General features: G+C 38.0%; 1 protein-coding gene across 2 annotated transcripts in view; it reads right to left on the reverse strand.

Moving 5' to 3' along the window:
* The window catches only part of CKAP5 (cytoskeleton associated protein 5), a 109495-nt gene that overhangs the window by 66864 nt on the left and 26002 nt on the right, over positions 1 to 16629 (reverse strand). For both annotated transcript variants that reach the window (XM_082844028.1, XM_082844029.1), the window contains exons 2-5: positions 7349 to 7442; positions 6667 to 6860; positions 4102 to 4308; positions 68 to 239 (exon numbers count right to left, since the gene is read on the reverse strand). In XM_082844028.1, the coding sequence (XP_082700154.1) occupies positions 68 to 239; positions 4102 to 4308; positions 6667 to 6860; positions 7349 to 7405 (630 nt within the window). In that variant the 5' untranslated portion in view covers positions 7406 to 7442. The remainder of the gene's footprint in view (positions 1 to 67; positions 240 to 4101; positions 4309 to 6666; positions 6861 to 7348; positions 7443 to 16629) is intronic.

Below are 16629 nucleotides of genomic sequence, written 5' to 3' on the forward strand. Positions count from 1 at the left end.
AATGACAGGAAGGAAATATCTTCATATTAACCTTATACAAAGACAACCAAAAAACTTTGTGCCTCACCTGGACAGAGTTTATACTTTGTAATGGGGGTCTCAGAGCATCTCGAATCCATCTATAAATCTCCACAGCAATTAGTTTGGCTTCATCTCGAACAGCCTTCTCTCGAGACTCAAAGAGTTTTGGCAACACTTTGATAATTGGCTTCAGTAAGATGATTTTGGAACCAAATTCACTAGAAGTAAAAATTGGAAAAAAAACTGTCACCATGCAATATGCTTTGGTAAAGTGTTAGCCTGAATTCACTCAAACATAGTTCTATATCTATAAATAATAGAGACATATAGGTTGAGTTTTTTTAGGGAAGAAGAAAAAAAAAACTTATAACAACATCTGTATTTAGATGCCATTCTTCCAAGAATATTATTTAATGTCCAGAGCCCAAAATAATATTACCATTTAAAAACTTTCTAGGTAACCAGTCTAGGAATTACTCAAATCTAAAATGGATCAACACTTGTGTAACATCTTAAATACATACGTATGTACATTAAGTTTAAAATAGAAACAAATCAATTTATAAATAATTAGATGAGTGAAATTGACTTTTAATAAGCTTGCTTATTTATTTATTTATTTAGCCTGCGCCGGGTCTTAGTTGCAGCACACGGGATCTTCGGTGCCACATGTGGGATCTTTAGTTGCAGCATGTGGACTTCGTAGTTGCGATATGCGGACTCAGTTGTGGCATGCATGCGGGATCTAGTTCCCCAACCAGAGTTCGAACCTAGGCTCCCTACATTGGAAGCATGGAGTCTTACCCATTGGATCACCAGGGAAGTCCCTTAATAAGCTTTTATTAGATCTTCTATGTAATTACGGGGATTCACTCCACTTGATAGATCACCAATCCTGGCAGTGTGTCTTTCATTCCTGACTCGAAGCTATCACACTATAACTTCAGGCAACTGAAATCTCTCTTTGCTTCAGTTTTCCATGGGTAAAACAGTTGCATTCTGACTTCTTAAAAAGGCAGTATAGGGCTTCCCTGGTGGCACAGTGGTTGAGAGTCCACCTGCCGATGCAGGGGACGCGGGTTCGTGCCCCGATCCGGGAAGATCCCACATGCCGCGGAGCGGCTGGGCCCGTGAGCCATGGCCACTGAGCCTGCATGTCCGGAGCCTGTGCTCCGCAACGGGAGAGGCCACAACAGTGAAAGGCCCCCGTACCGCAAAAAAAAAAAAAAAAAGGCAGTATAGGGACTTCCCTGGTGGCACAATGGTTAAGAATCTGCTTGCCAATGCAGGGGACGCAGGTCTGAGCCCTGGTCCAGGAAGATCTCACATGCCGCAGAGCAACTAAGCCCGTGCACCACAACTACTGAGCCCGCATGCCACAACTACTGAAGCCCGCGAGCCTAGAGCCCGTGCTCCGCAACAAGAGAAGCCACCAAAATGAGAAGCCCTCGCACCAACGAAGAGTAGCCCGTTTACTGCAACTAAAGCCCGTACGCAGCAACAAAGACCCAACGCAGCCAAAAATAAAATAAAAATAAATACATTTATAAAAAACTAAAATAAAAAGGCAGTATATTTAACATTATATATCTGTCACATATCATATTTTTAAGTTCCCAACTTAAAAATATAGCTTTCTGATTCACTGCTAACATTTCTGAATAACAAATTCTGGAGCAAGAGAGATTCAGTTATGAAAGAAGATTGACATTCTGTAGTAGGATCCATATATACTATTTATCTATTATCTAATGTACACAAATGCAACAAAATGTTTCAGTAATAGCTACTGACACACTCTAACAGGTTAAAGAAGGAGACTGAAAATACTTTCCCTAGAAAGTGATATTTAACAAGACACCAGTTTGTGTAAATGGTGCAAATATAGCCATCATAGCATGAAAATAAACCAGATGATCTTCAATATTTCCTTTAAAATCTTCTATTTTAATAGAAAAAAAAATTCTAACTTGGTTCAGCAGACCTTTAAGACTAAAGGAAAAATAAGAACTTATAGCGAAGATAAACCATTCTGTTTAGGAATACTCATCACAGTGTCTGAAGAACCTAACATTTGGGATCTCTTAAACTTCCTTTACATTACTACTGTTTCATCTGATTTTTGTTTATTTGTTTCACTATCCTGGCCTAGTTCTGAAAGATATTTTAAAAAAAAACAGATGGAGCAGGTCCAAATGGAAAATAGATACCTTAACAATACAAAACCTAATCTTGATATTACACATATTACTATAGAGGGGGAAAAGTTCTAAAAGCTTGTTTTAGGGGCCACAGATCATTTTTGGTCTCCTGAAGCTACCACTAACATAGATAGCTTGAGGAAGCTCTGGAACCAAGGACTGAACAGTTCCTGAAGGTCCCAGAGAGCTATCTAGTAGTTCTACTATAGATTCTGAGATGCCTTAGGACAAATAAAGAACCATACAAGGATGGGACTAAACAACAACATCTATAAGGAAGACATAAAAGACAATATACCTAACTTGTCCTTTTTCTACCCTTATTCTCCCAGTCAGCTTAAAAATGAAATAGCCAGAGTTCACAGAACTCCAGATTAGAAACTTCTAATTTTAAGGTAGAATATAGTATAATATATATTTTTATTAAGAAACTCATTACTAAGGACAGATCTATTAAGACAAGCACCGATTTGACAATGCAGTCAATTCACTAAATTTCTAAGACAACAGAATGAACACACTATTTACTACTAATAAAAATACATGCCTTCTACACTAGAATAGGCTAGGGATGAGGAAAATTTTATCACAAAAGAATCTAAGTGAAAGTCAAATTTTATATAAGAACATTATGAACCAAGCAAAAGACAAAGTTTACTGACATAAATTGAAGACAGTTTAACAAAATTTAAGAATTTTGATACTTTCATGTAAGATAAACACCAAAGGAAGCATATTCTCCAAGAAGTAGGTCATATACAAAATCACAAGAGAGGTGAGTTGGGATGATCTTCACACCCACAGGTCACACATTCAGGATTTCACTAGAGCGGCTTTCTAAAGTATCTCATGTGGAAGTATTGGGGACAGGATATCAGATTAGAAGGACTGCCAAATCAGAACAAACCAGTGTTTTGTCTAATTCAGATTTCCATAGAAAATTACAGCCACTTGTTCCTGAAAGAGATCCCATTCATGAAAAACTTCACTGCCAAACAACACTTAATTCTAGGGTTGAAAATAACTTATTACATAAGAGTAAAAGTTATTTTCTATTTCTGTTGCTATGCTTCTATTTAAAGGCATATAGCATTTGCTTCTATTTTATTTTAAAAAGCACCTAAACAAAGGTTTACTTCAGCCAATGTTTCAAGGTACATAAATTTATGCCTGAGGATAACAAGAGAAACAGAGCTCCTTACCCTGAGGAGTGCTTTTCCATGAAAAAGTTAATTCATAATCTGAGAAAAGGTCAGAAATATCCCCCGCTCATCTTTATTAGAAAGAGATTTAGGGACTTCCCTGGTGGCGCAGTGGTTAAGAATTCACCTGCCAGTGCAGGGGACATGGGTTCAATCCCTGGTCCAGGAAGATCCCACGTGCCGCGGAGCAACTAAGCCCGTGCACCACAACTACCGAGCCTGCACTCTAGAGCCCATGAGCCACAACTACTGAGTCTATGTGCCACAACTACTGAAGCCCACGCACCTAGAGCCCGTGCTCCACAGCAAGAGAAGCCACCAAAATGAGAAGTCCACACACCACAATGAAGAGTAGCCCCCACTTGCCGCAACTAGAGAAAGCCCGCACGCAGCAACGAAGACCCAACACAGCCAAAAATAAATAAATAAATAAATTTATAAAAGAAAAAAAAGAAAGAGATTTAGATCAAATAACTATGCAACACACTTAAAGGCTAAAATTACTGAATACAAAGTGTCACACTTGAGGAATGGCTTTAGCTTTTCCAGGTCACTTTTCTGGTTGGTATGGTCTGCCAAGTCAAGCCCAACAGCTTTCATTTCTGTTTAAACCAGGAACCCAAACTCAATTGAGATATTCTAGTTAACAGAACTAAAGCAAAAAGAAAAGGTTTTACCTTAAGGCTTTCCTCAGTGTCTCTATACAGGCCACTATGATCTTGGGGTTCTTATTGTCCAGGCCTTTCAGGAGCTCTTCTTGCACAGCCTCTCCTTTCTCAATCTCTATGTACATTAGACAAATCTCAATGCCTAGCTCCTTGGCTTTGGCCTTGGGTTGGTTGAACACTTTACTCACAACACCTGATACAACTTCCCCTGTGGTTCTGTAATATAGATTATAAACAACAACAACCATACACATAAAAACACACTTTAGTAGAAAGAGCCGGAAAAGGTCATGGAAAGTGGGGGAAACAAATACTTTTTTAAAAATGCTGAGAAATAAAGTAAATGAGACTCTAAAAACTTTATGTTCAAGTAAAACAGAAACAAACTCACACACTTAGAGAATGAACTTAGGGTTACTGCAGGGAAGGGATAGCCAGGGAGGTTGGGGTCGACATGTACACACTGCTGTATTTAAATAACCAACAAGGACCTACTGTATAGCACAGGGAACTCTGCTCAATGTTATATGGCAGCCTGGATGGGAGGTGAGTTTGGGGGAGAATGGATATATGTATATCAATGGCTGAGTCCCTCCGCTGTTCACCTGAAACTACCACAACATTGTTAATCGGCTATATTCCAGTATAAAATAAAAAGTTAAAAAAAATTATGTTCAAGAACATGAAAAAAAAAACTTATGCAAACCATAAGAGGTTAAGACATGTCACAACAGACAATGACACAGAACCATAGTTTCTATTTACACATATAGGAAATTTAAACAAGAAAGCAAAAATCCCTTGAAATCTCACTACCCAGAGAAAACTACTTTCAACTTTATGGTATCCATCCTTCTAGACTTTTCTATATGCAGAGATAGATAGACAGATACAGATACATTTTATAAAAATAAGATTACAGAGTTCTTACTTTTTTGGAAAATTTTTGAAAGTCATTTTAAACACTTTTTAGGACAAGAAAATTTCTTCACAGAGGGAATGGATATGTACCTTTAATAACAAAAGGCTGTTCCTGACTCCTTGGCAAGACTTTACAGTAGCTTTATTGCTTTGAGTTTCTTCTAAATTAAATAAAACCTGTACTACTGGAAAGGAGAGAAACTGAGTGGGTTGGAATTACATGCAGCATTTGTCAAAAAAGTTTCTAGTATCAGAAGAAAAATGAAATTAAAAAAGCAATGGTCTCACTGATGGCAAGGGGAACTCATTGATGCTGGTTAACAAAACTGTCAAATTAATGACTGTCCTTCTTGGTATAATTTTTGAGGTGAGTCAAGTACAGTCTGCCCTCCATATTGGTGGGTTCCTTATCCATGGGTTCCTCATCTGCAGATTCAACCAAACTTGTATCAAAAATATTTGGGAAGGGCTTCCCTGGTGGCGCAGTGGTTGAGAGTCTGCCTGCCAATGCAGGGTACACGGGTTCATGCCCCAGTCCAGGAAGATCCCACATGCCGCGGAGCGGCTGGGCCCGTGAGCCATGGCTGCTAAGCCTGCGCGTCTGGAGCCCATGCTCTGCAATGGGAGAGGCCACAACAGTGAGAAGCCCGCATAACGCAAAAAAAAAAAAAAAAAAATTGGGGAAAAAAAATTCCAGAAAGTTCCAAAAAGCAAAACTTGAATTTGCCATGCAGCCAACAACTATTTACACATTATTTATATTGTAGTTACAATTATTTACACAACATTTACATTGTGTTAGGTATTGAGAGTAACCTAGAAATGAGTTACAGTATACAGGAGAGTATATGTAGGTTATATGCAAATACTAGGCCATTTTACGTGAGGGACTTGAGCTTCTGTAGATTTTGCTATCCTAGGGTGTAGGGGTGGGGACTTTTGTCCTGGAACCAATTCCCATGCAGATACCTAGGGATGTGTATATATATTTCTTGTGCAATTAGGTCAAGGGTCCCCATTGTTTTTTTGTTTTTTGTATGGAGGGCTCCTTTCAATGACATAAAGACTAGTATTAGAAAAGTCAGGTTTATCAGGTATGGGAGACTGGGGTGACTGGAAACCTCTATCATCCAATAAGCTGGGAGTTATAGAGGTTATTTAGTTCGCATTACCTCTCCTAAGAGATAAAAATGCCTAATGACCATAGGGAGAAAGATGTGATTCTAAGATCACCTAGCCTGGAACCATTGTAGAAAAAGATTTAAGTAATGCCCAAATGTTTTCAGTGAAATTTTGACGTCTTTGCTAACCACCTCAGTTTCTTCTAAAAGTTACAAAAGATTTTCCCCCTTGGAGTAATTCTCATACAAAAGCCTCAAAAGGAAAAGCACTTGCTCATCAAACTTTAAGGTAAAAACTCAAGATCTGATTTCCAATTTGCTCCTCTCTAAAGATCTCTTGTACCATTTAGACTTCTGAGAGCAGATAAAGACTGAAATGAAAAACAAGCGTCAAGGAGCTATGAAAGTTAAGAAATGAATATCCTCTAAAAGTGCTAATAACTAAGCACAGTGATCCATAAATATACATAAATTAATCCATGTAGCACGAGACAGGGGTTTTTACCAGAATAGTTGGAAAGAAACTACTTACTTTCCTGCTACATGGGCATTTTCAACATAAACAAGTGCAGCTTCTAATCCTTTCAACTGAACCACTGCATTGGAATCAGTCACAAATTTTTTGATCAATCCTAAAAATTTGGACCATTCTGGGCTCTTTTCATCCTTTATTTTCTGGAAGATCTTCAGGGCCTCTTCATATCCACTTAACCTTGCTTTCCACAGCTAAAAGAAAAGTATTTTGAAACAAAACAAAATTTAATGACATTATTATCTACCATTGGGGTTGGGGGGTGGAATGACTACCTTATACTAGGTAATTTGAACAAAGGACCGCAGACTAGAAACAAAAATGGAGTTTAAGAAATCCAGATAGCTTTTTTATTTTTAAAGATTAGCTAACAAACTTTTTCTTATAAGTGTTTAATATTTATGATATTCTGTCAAGGCCTTCTAGAATTCATAAACAGGCCACTATAAACGTACCCCACTTTGTATCCAAGTATTAGTCATTACTTCTTTGTAACATGACATTAAAGATGTAACAATTCAAACATGAGAAATTTTCCTCCTGAAACTGCCCAATCTCCAAAGTAGGCTGTTTCTCCAGTTGTATTGTGTAATCATCAGGCAGCTTTATACTACACTATACAGTATAACTGCTGACAAAACAAGCCAATGACACTGAAATTTGAGTTCCAGAAAAGTCTTACCTTGTGTTCACATTTCTGATCAACTGGCAGTTTCACCCACTCACTGTCATCTCCCATTGTGCTTCCAGTTTCTTCTTAGAATTAAGAGTAATTCCTGGTCAGACAAAAATCGGTATCTATTAACTCTAGCAACCAAGCTGTCTCTTAAAGACAAAAAGATTTTTCTGAGACTATTATTTTAGCATGTGTAAACCAACAAAAGTAAAAAATCTCATTCTTTGGTCAAATGCCCATTTAATTCCATTAATAGAACATTTAAAAAGTAAACGAAAAAAGTTAATAAAAATTCTAAATGAGGGATTCCCTGGTGGCGCAGTGGTTAAGAATCCGCCTGCCAATGCAGGGGACACAGGTTCAAGCCCTGGTCCGGGAAGATCCCACATGCTGTGGAGCAACTAAGCCCGTGCGCCACAACTACTGAGCCTGCGCTCTAGAGCCCATAAGCCACAAATACTGAAGCCCGTGTGCCTAGAGCCTGTGCTCCGCAACAAGAGAAGCCACCGCAATGAGAAGCCCGCACACCGCAACAAAGACCCAACGTAGCCAAAAATAAATAAATTTATTTTTTAAAAAAATGTAATCTATGTTAGCTGTAGAAAATCTGGAAAGTATAGAAAATATATAAGGAAGGAAAGCATTAAAATACAATTTCACTATCAATTAGTAACCAAAATGAACACTGCAGTGTATCCACTTGAACCCTTCCAGATTTTTTTCAATGCACATGCAGTGTATAAATTATATGAAAAAGGGCTAATCCTCTTGTAATTTTTTTCTTACATCGTCACAAACATTTCCTCATATTTGAGAACATGATGTTTAAAGGCTGCACTACACTCCATTTTATGAATGTACCATAATTACCAAGCCTAACACTGGACACTTAAATTGTTTCAAGTTTTCCAATATTATAAATAACATAAAAGGGATCTTGCTTAATCTTTCCATCCCCAGTCCTGGTGTGACATAAAATATGTCTTCAATAAATATTTGTCTAATGAATATATGCCTTGATAGTATCTGCTATGAGTCAGGCACTGTGCAAACTACTTTTTAAACATATTGATTCATTATACCAACAACAACTACACGAAAGAAAGACATTCTCCCCACTTTACACACTAGGCTCACAAAGATTCAGTAACTTGCCCAAAACAACAAAGCTAACAGGCCGTGAGATCACACTAAGATTCCAAGTCTATGCCTCTTCTTTACAACTTGTTGCCTCCCATTAAAATGTAGGAAATATCCCAGGGAAAGTTATTAGAGCCTGAATTGTAAAAGTTTATTAGAGTAAAAGGAACTTTCATTAAGACTTCTCTTCAAAATCCCCAAGAGTCTGTGAAACAACAGCAGTGTGCTTTAGAGCAGGAGTCAAACCTTAATAGCAAATCTACAGGAACTCTAATACAGCAATAGTGAGAGATAAAATAGTACAACAGTGTGGAAAACAGTATGGCATTATTTAAATTGAAAATGCACATACTCCACTATCCAGCAACTCCATTCCTAGGTATATACCCTAGAAATTGATGCCAACTGCACCAGAAGACCTGTATGAGAGTATTCATAGCAATGTTGTTCATAGAAAAGTCAAAAGTTGGAAACACTTTTTACAAGTTCATCAAAAAGAGAATGAATAAATAGTGGTATATTCACTGTGTAATATTATACAGCAACTAAAAGAACTGAAAGCATTGAAAGCAAGTACTCCAACAAGTACATGTACATGCATATTGATAGCAGCACTATTCACAATGGCCAAAAATCAGCCCAAATGTCTATCCATGGATGAATAAACAAACTGTGAAACATACATACGATGGACTATTACTCAGCTATAAATGGGAATGAAGTACTTACTGATACATGCTACAGCATGGATGAATTTCACAAACATGATGCTAAGTGAAGGAAGCCAAACACAAAAGGTTCTATATTATATGATTCCATTCATAGGAAATATCCAGAACAGATCAATCCATAGAGACAGATGGAGACTGGTGGTTGCCAGGGGTTGAGGAGAGAGGGGGAGAGAGTGGGAGTGGGGAGAAATTGCTTAATGGGTAAGGAGTCTTACTGTGATGTGATGGAAATGTTACTGTTTTGGAACTAGACAGAGATGGTGGTTGCACAACATTGTGAATGTACAAAATGCCATTGAATTGTTCACTTTAAAATGGTTAATTTTATGTTATATGAATTTCACCTCAATAAAAAAATTTTTTTTTTTCAGTTCCTAGGTGACTGTAATATGCAACCTGGGTTAAAAACCTCTAATGTTACTTTCTTGGCACAAGTTTGAGCTGCAAAAGCAATCTTTCCTATCTGAGTTTCAAAGAGAAACAGTCAATGTAAGTTTTAAAAACATTTTCCAGCCAAGAGAATGTGAACAATAATATTCGATTGTTGGTATTCTGTGAATTCTCTGCAATACTTTTTTTTTCTTGTTGGTTGCTTTTCGAAACATGAAGAAAAAGGTTACCTAGCCTAAACTGCCTCATATAAAATATTGATGTCAGCCTTTCTCAACTTCTGAGGTGGCCCACACTCTGTCTGTGGCATGTGTTTCTCCCAAGGCCACTCTCGCCTTCTGAGATGGCCCACACTCTGTCTGTGGAGTGTGTTTCTCTCTAAATAAATCCACTTCTTACCTATCACTTTGTCTCTCACTGAATTCTTTCTGTAATGGGACATCAAGAATCTGAGCTTCATTAAGTCCTGAAACCAGGTATACAGCAAAGTGAGAGACTGGTTCAAGATGGTGGAGAAGGACGTGCTCTCACTCCCTCTTGCGAGAGCACCGGCATCACAACTAACTGCTGAACAATCATCGACAGGAAGACACTGGAACTCACCAAAAAGATACCCCACATCCAAAGACAAAGGAGATGCCGCAATGAGACGGTAGGAGGGGCGCAATCACAATAAAATCAAATCCCACAACTGCTGGGTGGGTGACTCACAAACTGCAGAACACTTATACCACAGAAGTCCACCCACTGGAGTGAAGGTTCTGAGCCCCAGGTCAGGCTTCCCAAACTGGGGGTCCGGCAATGGAAGGAGGAATTCCTAGAGAATCAGACTTTGAAGGCTAGCAGGATTTGACTGCAGGACTTCAACAGGACTGGGGGAAACAGAGACTCCACTCTTGGAGGGCACACACAAAGTAGTGTGTGCATCAGGACCCAGGGGAAGGAGCAGTGACCCCACTGAAGATTGAACCAGACGTACCTGCTAGTGTTAGAGGGTCTCCTGCAGAGGCTGGGGGTGGCTGTGGCTCACCGTGGGGACAAGGACACTGGCAGCAGAAGTTCTGGGAGGTACTCTTTGGCGTGAGCCCTCCCAGAGTCTGCCATTAGCCCCACCAAAGAGCTGGGTAGGCTCCAGAGCTGGGTCACCTCAGTCCAAACAACCAACAGGGAGGGAACCCAGCCCCATGCATCAGCAGACAAGCGGATTAAAGTTTTATTGAGCTCTGCCCACCAGAGCAACACCCAGCTCAATCCACCACCAGTCCCTCCCATCAGGAAGCTTGCACAAGCCTCTTAGATAGCCTCATCCACCAGAGGGCAGACAGCAGAAGCAAGAAGAACTACACTTCTGCAGCCTGTGGAAGGAAAACCACATTCACAGCAAGACAGACAAAATAAAAAGAGAACTTTGTACCAGATGAAGGAACAAGATAAAACCCCAGAAAAACAACTAAATGAAGTGGAGATAAGCAACCTTTCAGAAAAAGAATTCAGAATAATGATAGTGAAGATGATCCAGGACCTCAGAAAAAGAATGGAGGCAAAGATCGAGAAGATGCAAGAAATGTTTAACAAAGACCTAATTAAAGAACAAACAAACAGAGATGAACAATACAATAACTGAAATGAAAACTACACTAGAAGGAATCAATAGCAGAATAACTGAGGCAGAAGAACGGATAAGTGACCTGGAAGACAGAATGGTGGAATTCACTGCCGTGGAAGAGAATAAAGAAAAAAGAATGAAAAGAAATGAAGACAGCCTAGGAGACCTCTGTGACAACATTAAACGCAACAACATTCACATTATAGGGGTTCCAAAAGGAGAAGAGAGAGAGAAAGGACCAGAGAAAATATTTGAAGAGATTATAGTCGAAAACTTCCCTAACATGGGAAAGGAAATAGCCACCCAAGTCCAGGAAGCGCAGAGAGTCCCAGGCAGGATAAACCCAAGGAGAAACAAGCCAAGACCCACAGTAATCAAACTGACAAAAATTAAAGACAAAGAAAAATTATTGAAAGCAACAAGGGAAAAACGACAAATAACATACAAGGGAGCTCCCATAAGGTTAACAGCTGATTTCTCAGTAGAAACTCTACAAGCCAGAAGGCAGTGGCACGATATATTTTAAATGATGAAAGGGAAGAACCTACAACCAACATTACTCTAACTGGCCAGGATCTCATTCAGATTCGATGGAGAAATCAAAAGCTTTACAGACAAGCAAAAGCTAAGAGAATTCAGCATCACCAAACCAGCTCTACAACAAATGCTAAAGGAACTTCTCTACGTGGGAAACACAAGAGAAGAAAAGGACCTACAAAACCAAACCCATAACAATTAAGAAAATGGTAACAGGAACATACATATCAATAATTACCTTAATCGTGAATGGATTAAATGCTCCAACCAAAAGACACAGGCTTGCTGAATAGATACAAAAACAAGATCCATATATATGCTGTCTACAAGAGACTCACTTCAGACCTAGGGACACAAACAGACTGAAAGTGAGGGGATGGAAAAAGATATTCCATGCAAATGGAAATCAAAAGAAACCTGGAGTAGCAATACTCATATAAGATAAAAGACTTTAAAATAAAGAATGTCACAAAAGACAAGGAAGGACACTACATAATGATCAAGGGATCAATCCAAGAAAAAGATATAACAATTATAAATATATATGCACCCAACATAGGAGCACCTCAATACATAAAGCAACTGCTAACAGCTCTAAAAGAGGAAATTGACAGTAACAATCATAGTGGGGGACTTAAACACCTCACTTAGTTACACCAGTGGACAGATCATCCAGACAGAATATTAATAAGGAAACACAAGCTTTAAATGACACAATAGACCAGATAGATTTAATTGATATTTATACAACATTCCGTCCAAAAACAGCAGATTACACTTTCTTCTCAAGTGCACACAGAACATTCTCCACGATAGATCACATCTTGGGTCACAAATCAAGTCTTAGTAAATTTAAGAAAACTGAAATCATATCAAGCATCTTTTCTGACCACAACGCTATGAGATTAGAAATCAATTACAGGGAAAAAAATGTAAAAACCCCAAACACATGGAGGCTAAACAATATGTTACTAAATAACCAAGAGATCACTGAAGAAATCAAAGAGGAAATCAAAAAATACCTAGAGACAAATGACAATGAAAACACGAGATCCAAAACCTATGGGATGCAGCAAAAGCAGTTCTAAGAGGGAAGTTTATAGCAATACAAGCCTACCTCAAGAAACAAGAAAAATCTCAAATAAACAATCTAAGCTTACACCTAAATGAACTAGAGAAAGAACAACAAACAAAACCCAAAGTTAGTAGAAGGAAGGAAATCATAAAGAGCAGAAATTAATGAAATAAAACAAAGAAAATAGCAAAGATCAATAAAATTAAAAGCTGGTTCTTTGAAAAGATAAACAAAATTGATAAACCTTTAGCCAGGCTCATCAAGAAAAAGAGGGAGAGGACTAAAATCAATAAAATTAGAAATGAAAAAGAAGTTACAACAGACACCACAGAAATACAAAGCATCCTAAGAGACTACTACAAGCAACTCTATGCCAATAAAATGGACAACCTGGAAGAAATGGACAAATTCTTTTTTTTTTTCTGATGTGTATTTTTTTTTTTACATCTTTATTGGAGTATAACTGCTTTACAGTGGTGTGTTAGTTTCTGCTTCATAACAAAGTGAATCAGTTATACATATACATATGTTCCCATATCTCTTCCCTCTTGTGTCTCCCTCCCTCCCACCCTCCCTATCCCACCCCTCCAGGCGGTCACAAAGCACAGAGTTGATCTCCCTGTGCTACGCGGCTGCTTCCCGCTAGCTATCTACCTTACGTTTGGTAGTGTATATATGTCCATGCCTCTCTCTCGCTTTGTCACAGCTTACCCTTCCCACTCCCCATATCCTCAAGTCCATTCTCTAGTAGGTCTGTGTCTTTATTCCTGTCTTACCCCTAGGTTCTTCATGACATTTTTTTCTCTTAAATTCCATATATATGTGTTAGCATACGGTATTTGTCTTTCTCTTTCTGACTTACTTCACTCTGTATGACAGACTCTAGGTCTATCCACCTCATTACAAATAGCTCAATTTTGTTTCTTTTTACGGCTGAGTAATATTCCATTGTATATATGTGCCACATCTTCTTTATCCATTCATCCAATGATGGACACTTAGGTTGTTTCTATCTCCTAAATAGAGATAAATAGAGCTGCAATGAACATTTTGGTACATGACTCTTTTTTGTGGACAAATTCTTAGAAAGGTATAACCTTCCTGAACCAGGAAGAAATAGAAAATATGAACAGACCAATCACAAGTAACGAAATTGAAACTGTGATTAAAAATCTTCAAAAAAAATTAAAATATTGATGTCACTGTGCTATATTTTCTGAAATGGCTTCTACTACTTCATAGCTTCAGTTTTTTAAAAAAATTAGTGTTTAAGATTTTGCTGCTTTCCATTCAAAGGAAAGGCTTGCTTCATACCAAAACTTTCCCAGGGCTTCCCTGGTGGCGCAGTGGTTAAGAATCTGCCTGTCAATGCAAGGAACATGGGTTCGAGCCCTGGCCTGGGAAGCTCTCACATGTTGCAGAGCAACTAAGCCCATGCGCCACCACTACTGAGCCTGCTCTAGAGCCAGCAAGCCACAACTACTGAAGCCTGCGCGACTAGAGCCTGTGCTCCGCAACAAGAGAAGCCACAACAATGAGAAGCCTGTGCACTGCCAACGAAGAGTAGCCCCCGCTCATTGCAAGTAGAGAAAGCCTGCGTACAGCAACAAAGACCCAACACAGCCAAAAATTTTAAAATAAATAAATAAATTTATTAAAAAAACACAAAACTTTCCCAGCCACTGAAATAATGGATAGTGTTTTGTGTATACGTGTGACACTGAGGACTACTGCTCTGTATTTATCGTTTTCCAGGATCAATATACTAAGAAAAAAAGCACTTCACTAATTTTTCCCCATAATTATTTTAATTTTAAAATAATTTTACAATTTAATTTTTTACATATATAAGAAAATATATACAATATATGTGTTAGGAAGCATTACAATAAAATTGATATATTGACCTACCACTCAAACTGAAAATTAGGACACTACTAATATTATTACTGCACCTGTGCATTTCTTTCCTACCCCATCCTTCTTACCACAGAAGCACTTTCCTAAAGTTCACCTGGTTCTATGCTGTAGTCAGTCACATATTCCTAAATAAAATTAACTGTGCTTGTTTGTGAGCCTTAGAAAAATGTTGTAGTCTTCCATAAGTTGCTTTTTTCATTCAATGTTTCATTTGTAAAATTCATCCATGTGGTATACTGTAGTTTAAATCTACTAAAAGTGTGGTCCAAAGACTTGTGCTGTTTCACAAACTTATCATTCAGAGATAAGTACAGAAATAGAGGTAAGTGTTTAGAAACTGCCATAACATCTATTCTATCTTCTTTTATTATAGTGATTTGAGGAACTGAAAAAAGTTCAGCAAGGCTAAAGTATAAAATGCAACAAGAAAAGTGAAAGGGTATAAAGAGTAAGGCTAGAAAGTAGTCCAAATCAGACCCTGGAAGGTCTTGTAAGCAATGTTAAGGAATTTAGACTTTATCCCAAAGGTAGAAGGAGACTTTGAAGGACTGTAGACAGGAGAATTTCATATGCTACCAAACTTGCATTTTTCAAAGACTATATAATGTAAATATAAAAGCAATGTAAAGAATGTCTTGGAAGGCAGTTAACAATGGAGGGAAATCAGTTAGAAGGCTGTAATCTAAATGAAGGATGATGATGGCCTGGAACTTAGAGTAGTAGCAATGCAGGTGGAGAAAACGGGATGGATTTTAGAGCTACAAGGAATGTCAAGGACTGTCTTTATTGAGTGACTGTAGAAAGAGTATAAGACACAGATGAAAATGAAGTTTTGGGCAAGCTGAGTTTGACATGTACACTAGACGAGGGTAGATGCGGGAAGCAGCTGGAGATTCAAGCCTGGTATTCAAGAGAGAGATAAAAATTTAGGAGTTATCAGTAGATAAATGTAATTAAAACCAAGGGGGTGGATGATAGTACTGAGGGAGAGTACATAGTGAGAAGAGCCCCAGGTTAGAGTTTAGATGAAACCAGCATCTACAGGACAGGTAGATGAGCCCCTTAGACCACCATGTACAGTGTCTGACACATATAAAATGATCAATTAATGTATGCTGGGGAAAGAAAAAAAACCCACAATAACTCAAAATGCAGTAACAGTCTTATCAAATTTGAGTTTTTGCTACTTGAGGGAAACTTTATTACTTTCTATGTCTGGCTGCAAATCTACACTTAAAAAAAATTAAAAGAATTCTGTATCTTCAAAACCACCACTAACTTGAGGTTGAGGCCTTGGGTAAGTTACTTAGCCAAATATATATTGCCTCAGCATGCTTGTGTGTAAAGTGGGAATAATAATACATACCTCAGAGAATTGTTGTGTGGATTAAATGAGTCAGTACATGTAAAGCTCTTAGACTAGGTACTTGGCATCTAGCAAGGGCTCAAAAAATGTTAGCAACTTACTATCATTATTTGGCATCCCAAATTTGAATTTATTTCATTTCTAAATTACAGTTGACTTTATTTTGGAATTTTATAGGATTAAAAGAGCAAGTCTATAGGCACCTCAGAATATTGTTTAATGCATAAAATATATGATCATATTAAATCAGTTATGTTGAAATAGTTATATATGTTGAATATAATATAGTTATGTTGAAATATAGTTATCAAAATATTTTGAAATGTGAATATATGGGCTTCTCCATTAATATATTAAATAAAATCCAGCAGCAGATTTAATAACTACTGTAACTCTTGTTATGAATAAAAAAATATATATATATGTATATATATATTTTTTACCTTACGCGGGCCTCTCACTGTTGTGGCCTTTCCCGTTGCGGACCACAGGCTCCGGACGCGCAGGCTCAGCGGCCATGGC

Source organism: Leucopleurus acutus (genome assembly GCF_964270905.1).
Source record: "Leucopleurus acutus genome assembly, chromosome: 8".
NCBI classification, from domain to species: Eukaryota; Metazoa; Chordata; class Mammalia; order Artiodactyla; family Delphinidae; genus Leucopleurus; species Leucopleurus acutus.